General features: G+C 55.6%; 2 protein-coding genes across 2 annotated transcripts; one reads left to right on the top strand and one right to left on the bottom strand.

Moving 5' to 3' along the window:
• Positions 1–1,744: 1,744 nt before the first annotated feature.
• DICSQDRAFT_173706 (uncharacterized protein) lies at positions 1,745–2,440 on the bottom strand (the record flags this gene model as incomplete). The annotated part of the gene is made up of 1 exon (XM_007369511.1): positions 1,745–2,440. One exon carries the CDS (start codon positions 2,438–2,440, stop codon positions 1,745–1,747), a length of 696 nt encoding a protein of 231 aa, XP_007369573.1.
• A 1,306-nt stretch (positions 2,441–3,746) lies between these two features.
• On the top strand, positions 3,747–4,706 carry DICSQDRAFT_23671 (uncharacterized protein; the record flags this gene model as incomplete). The annotated part of the gene is made up of 1 exon (XM_007369512.2): positions 3,747–4,706. A coding segment is annotated over one exon (960 nt), but the record flags the coding sequence as incomplete, so codon positions are not given.
• Positions 4,707–6,078: the final 1,372 nt, after the last annotated feature.

Raw genomic sequence — 6,078 nt, forward strand, 5'->3', positions numbered from 1 at the left:
GTGACAGAGTCAGTCCATAAGTTCCGCAATGAGCAGGAGTGGGTACCAATTCTTCACCGTGATGGCATTCAGTCATCGGTTGTCGCGGCGACTAGGCGCGTAGACTCGGGTCGACGTTCGGCGACGATTCCGTAGGCAAGCGGCAAGGAGCCAAAAGGAAAAGAGAGAGGTAGAGAGGGATAAACGTAGCAAGAAACTCGATGAGGGCAGAGCGGAGGCCGGCACAAGGGCACAAGACCTACGAAAGCTAGTCTTCACGCAGATAGCGACAGACTAGTCCCAATGACCAAGTTATACATTAGCAATCGAAGAGAGATACAACGCTATGATCACTCACCTAGTCCCAATGACCAAGAGGTCGAGATGGGGACTAGGGAGTGCCTAGGGGGGTCCTTATATACTAGAGGGGCTGCTTAGCAACCAAGGACAAGGTGCGAGAGCGAGGCAGTGAAGATGACAAAGGGAGAACAAAGGGCGAGAAGAAAAAGGCAAAGGCATGGCGATCACGGGAACGTAGCATGCGGCTGTGGGAACGTATCTACAGTATTCAAACTGGGATGAGCTAGGAAAGGAAACGGTCCGAAAATGGAAGGTGGGCGTCAAAGGGAGGGGAATGGGCGGCAAAAAGGGGTGTCTGTCCAACGTCCGTGACATCGGTAGTCTTGGACCGGTCGCAAACTGCCATCCTTCTTTTTGACAAAGAAGAAGGGTGAGGACATTGGGGACTTTGATTCATGAATGTAACCTTTGGCCAGATTCTCCTAAAGGAACTTGTCAAGCTTGACTTGCTCACTGGGCGACAACGGGTACAACCTCGAGTGAAAGGTCTGTGCACCGGAAACCAGTTCAATGGTGTGGTCATAGGGGTGGTGCTCTGGCAGTCTGTCTGCCACCTCCTTTGAGAACATGCGCATGTGCTCCTAGTACTCCGGTGGAACCATCTTGTCAACAGTCTAAACCTTGTGTTTGGCATACTCCTGCTCTGCAAGTTGCTGCAAGTAGGTGTGGCTCGCTGAAACGAAGAGCTGAGGTGTGCCGCGGAGCATTCGGCCTTTGCGCCAGGCATCAATGAGAGACTCCTCGGTACCGTCCCATTCCTCCTCTGCAGGAGGTAGGAGAGGTTTGTCCTCAGCTTTGTTGACCATAACTGTGCCACAGATGCATCCCACTGTTCGCGTTTTCTTTACCCGTGGAGACCTTGTGCACACCGTAGGCCGTACCCCCGTATCATGCGCCTCAGTCTCTACTGGTTTGGATGCCTTATGGGTCGCTGGGCAGGTGTCGGGGCATCGTGACAGGTGCAGCGAACCACGTTCTCAGTCAATTTCCGAGTTGTGTTCGTGTAGCCAGTCTAGCCCAATGATCATGTCCTCCTCTCTAATGTCTGTAACAATGAATGCGACCTCTTCCGCATGGTCACCAATCCTCATGGTGAGAACGGCCACCTCAGTGATGGTGCCGTCTTGATTCTCTGATCCATCAATGTTGTATAGAGGAATAGGCTTTACTAGCTTCCTCGTCGTGACCTGGTTCCATGCCACAAATCATCTGTGGAGGAACTTCATGGTTGCGCCAGAATTGACCATGGCCACCAACTTCTTGCTCCACTGCTTGCCGCTCAGTGGTATAGGGATGTGGAAGTGTTGACCTGCATGGTCGACTTCATAGATTAACGATGATTCCAGTACAGCATAGCGACCATTGGTACACGAGCCCGCACGCGCAGCATCCAGTGTGGCTTGGATCAAAAACCCTCCTTCTTCTTGGCGAGACTGACCACAGCAATATGATTGCTGAGCTCCTTGAGCTGTGAATGGAGAGCGACCAGCTCATCTGAGGTCGAGGGGTTCGAGGATGGGGTGGGGTTGGGCGGAGTGGCGGTGGATGTGGCTGCTTGCTGTCCTCGCGGGGGCTTCTTGCAGTTTCGCTGGATGTGGCCCTTCTCGCTGCAGTTGAAGCAGGATCGTTCCTCAGATCTATGTTGGTCCGCTGCCACTTGTTTACCACAGCGGCCCCAGCCCTTGGTTTTGGGCATGGCTTCCACGTGTTCGGCCAGCTGCTGGTCTATGCGAAGGGCGACCTTCTGCGCTTTCTTCAGCGTGTCAATCTTATGCGCCATGACTGCAAACTCATTTTGAATCTTGTATAGCAGGCCGTCCACATAGTGTGCCCGCTTGTCCTTGTCGGAGAGTGGAGTGCGCACTGCAATGGCATTAAAGCTAGCCGTATAGTCCTTGACCATGCCGAGCTTGTGCGATGCCTTGCACAGCTTGACGAGTTTGGTGAGTGCAGCCTTCTTGTCGTCGACCACGCAGAAGTGGGCCTTAAAGGCCGTCTCAAAGACATCCACACTTGACCAAATGACCTTGCCATCTGCGAGGTCAATGATGTGGGGCCCAGCCCATTGAGCGGCGTCGTCCATCAACTTGTTTAGCACCATGATCTAATCGAGATTGGCCACAATTAATGATGCTACCAGCTGTGTATAGTAGAGCTTGGTCATGGTAGCAAAGCAGAGTCTGGCCTAAGCTGTCACGGACGTTGGACAGACGCCCCTTTTTGCCGCCCATTCCCTTCCCTTTGACGCTCACCTTCCATTTTCGGACCATTTCCTTTCCTAGCCCATCCCAGTTTGGATACTGCAGATACGTTCCCACCACCGCATGCTACGTTCCCGTGATCGCCATGCCCTTGCCTTTTCTTTCTCGCCCTTTGTTCTCCCTTTGTCATCTTCACTGCCTCGCTCTCGCGCCTTGTCCTTGGTTGCTAAGCAGCCCCTCTAGTATATAAGGACCCCCCTAGGCGCTCCCTAGTCCCCATCTCGACCTCTTGGTTTTTGGGACTAGGTGAGTGACCATAGCGTTGTATCTCTCTTCGATTGCTAATGTATAACTTGGTCATTGGGACTAGTCTGTCGCTGTCTGCGTGAAGACTAGCTTTCGTAGGTCTTGTGCCTTCGCGCCGACCTCCGCTCTGCCCTTGTCGAGTTTTCTGTCACGTTTATCCCTCTCCCTCTCTCTTTTCCCTTTCGGCTCCTTGCCACTCGCCTACGGGGTCGTCGCCAAACGTCGACCCGAGTCTACGCACCTAGTTGCCGTGACATTAGGTCGAGATCTCTACCCCGGTGCTGACGCTCTGAACAAGAGGGTCCCCGCCGCCGCTACATTGTCTCCCCCACCCTGGACTGCACCGGCAGACTTCACGTGTGGGACACAGAAGACCAAGACCACTGTCACCGACAGAAGGACCTAGACGACGGACTCTGGTACTGGGTACCGTGCGAGCAAAACCCCTGCCCGAACTGTCATCACCGTCCTGCGCGGATCAACTGGAACGCCTTTGCGGACGAGTTCATCCCAGTTCCTGACTCCCCCGTTGCTGAGTCGCCCACGACTCGATCCCCCATCCCCGGTACTCTGACTGACGAGCTTGAAGTAGCGCTACTCATCGCGCTTCCCCCATCCCCTATCATCCCCCCAACCCGTCCACCGTCCACTCCACCCATCATGGGACAACAAGGCGGACAACCGCAGACGACAGGCCCCGCCAACAACCCCCAGCAGACCCAACCGGGCACCCAGACGGCAACGCAACCCCTGGACCCCATGACGGTATTACTCCAGTCGATGACTCTCCTCACCCAGTCCATGGCGCAGCTCGCAAACTCGACCACCGGGACCAACAGTCTGAAAGCGGTCCAGAAGCCCTCCCCCTTCAAAGGCGAACAAGGGGGTGAGGCATGACATTTCCTGGCAGCGTTCACCCTCTGGGCCATGTCCCAAGGTTCGACGCTCAATCACGTTGATGCTATGGGCAACGCGATCAGCGCGCGTGATGACCAATGGATTCGGGCGGTCCTCTCCTTCATGCAGGACAGTGCAGCTCTCTGGGCCACCCCAGCGATGGAGGAGATCATGCAGGGCACTACTTCGTTCAAAGGCTCGTGGACGGAGTTCCGCACCCAGTTCAAGGCCCGTTTTGAGACAGTCGACGAGGCGGTCGACGCGAAGGAATGCCTCCGCACGTTGTGGCAAGGCTCTATGACTGTCCCAGAGTACGCCGCACAGTTCAACGAGCTCTCCACCCGCACGGGCTACTCCAAGGCCGACCTCCGAGACCGCTTCTACGAACACCTGGCGGACTCCATCAAGGACGAGTTGGTGCACACGGTGAGGCCCATCGCTTCTCTAGAGGACCTCATCATGGTCTCCTCCGACATCGACGTCCGTGTCCGCCAACGCCGTGCTGAACGAGAACGCCAGCACGGACGCACCACCACCCCCACCACCGCGGCCAAGCCGGCTGTTCCGCTGCATACCACCCCCTTCACGCCGCCTGCCCGAGACCCGAACGCAATGGACATCGACACGACCCGTACGCGCGAAGAGTTCAACCGCCTCATGTGCGGCAAGTGCTACGGTTGCGGGTCTACGGTGCACGTCAAGAAGGACGGTGGCCACGACCGGGACATCTGCGGCTACTGTCGTCGCGTAGGCCACCGCGAGACAGTGTGCATGGATAAGTTCCTGAAGAAGCCCAGTTCGCAGAAGCTCGCCGCCACGGAGGAAGGACCTGAGGAGCCCCAAGTCGCAGTGTTGACATCAACGTCCGCAGATGCGGGAGCGACCAACGCTCTCATCGCGCAGCTCATGGAGCAGCAGAAGGCCCTCGCTGATCAGCTCGCCTCTCTGCAGAAGTCTTTTTAGAGCGGGCGCGTGCGGAAGCTGCCGCAGCGGCGCCCTCCGGTACAAGTATGGACTCTTTGCCTCCCCAGATTCCTGACCCCTGCCTGTACGATAGTGTTAGTTCGTGTATTATTCCCAAATTAAACCCGTCTAGCTCGCATTTCCGCGTCAGCGTGATACTTAAAGGCAGAAACCGTAGTGTACGTTCCGCAGCTATAATAGACAGTGGGGCAACGGCCCTTTTCATCAGCCACCGTTTCGTAAAGAAGAACAACGTCTATTTACATAGGCTAGCTAGAGACGTCCCCCTCTACAACATCGACGGCTCCAAGAACAGTGCAGGTAGCATCTCCCATTACGTTAGATTACAAGTACTTATGGGCGACTACACGGAATGGCTCGAGTTCTTAGTTACAGACCTGGGCCCAGAAGACGTCGTATTAGGCTTACCTTGGCTTCATAGGGTCAACCCGGACATTGACTGGCAGGAAGGCACCATGGAGGTTGGTGCGGAGGAAACGGAGGCCGAGGCGGAATGGAAACCTGGTATTGAACGGATCGCCGCCAACCGGGTGCAGCGAAGGAAATGGTGGAAGGCCAAGGTTCTGGAGGACACGACTGAGGAGTTATGGTGCGCCGCTGGGTACACCTACTCCACAGAGCTCGCACGGAAGGCCAACCAGGACAAGCCCAAACGCACGTTTGAAGAGATCGTCCCGGAAGAGTACCGACAGCACTCGAAGGTCTTCTCTGAGACCGAATCGGAGCGCCTTCCAGAGCACAAGCTGTAACGGATCGTTCATTATCTTATCTAATCTACGTAGTTAATCTACATCTTGTATCTACATCTGGATCGTCATGGTGATCGGCGCTGATCCATCTGGATCCGCCCGACGTGGCGAAGGCTTCTCAGCCTTTCACCACATCCACCATAGTATACGCCCTCTCAATCTAGAGATTGGTTCAGTGTACTTTGGACTTGTGTGAATCAGGCGACACCCGTAACATTATACTTTTTTACACTTCATACCACGAATACGTGGGTTTCTAGATTGTATTGTGCGTTAGGCACCTACCATGACGGAACCCTCGACATCACACGCGACACACCGTGAGACCGCGAGCTCGACTCGAGCTTCGCCTCTGAGGCGGTCTCCCCGAGACCCGGACGCTTCGTCAGGAAGCTCTATCCCCGGAGGTCCTAGCTCGTCTGGCAGACGTGCGGACTCACCCCGAACCGGCGCTCCCCTAAGGTCCACAGGGACCCGCCGGTTCTCTGAGGACATAGCAAGTAGTTCGACGCCTACTGCTAGTCGCCGACAGGAAGTTGCTCCCGAGAATAGCTCAGTTCGAGCAAGCCTGGCGATATCGCAGGGTGCGGTAAACCCGACGT

The sequence above is a fragment of the Dichomitus squalens genome, assembly GCF_000275845.1.
Source record: "Dichomitus squalens LYAD-421 SS1 unplaced genomic scaffold DICSQscaffold_50, whole genome shotgun sequence".
Taxonomy (NCBI): Eukaryota; Fungi; Basidiomycota; class Agaricomycetes; order Polyporales; family Polyporaceae; genus Dichomitus; species Dichomitus squalens.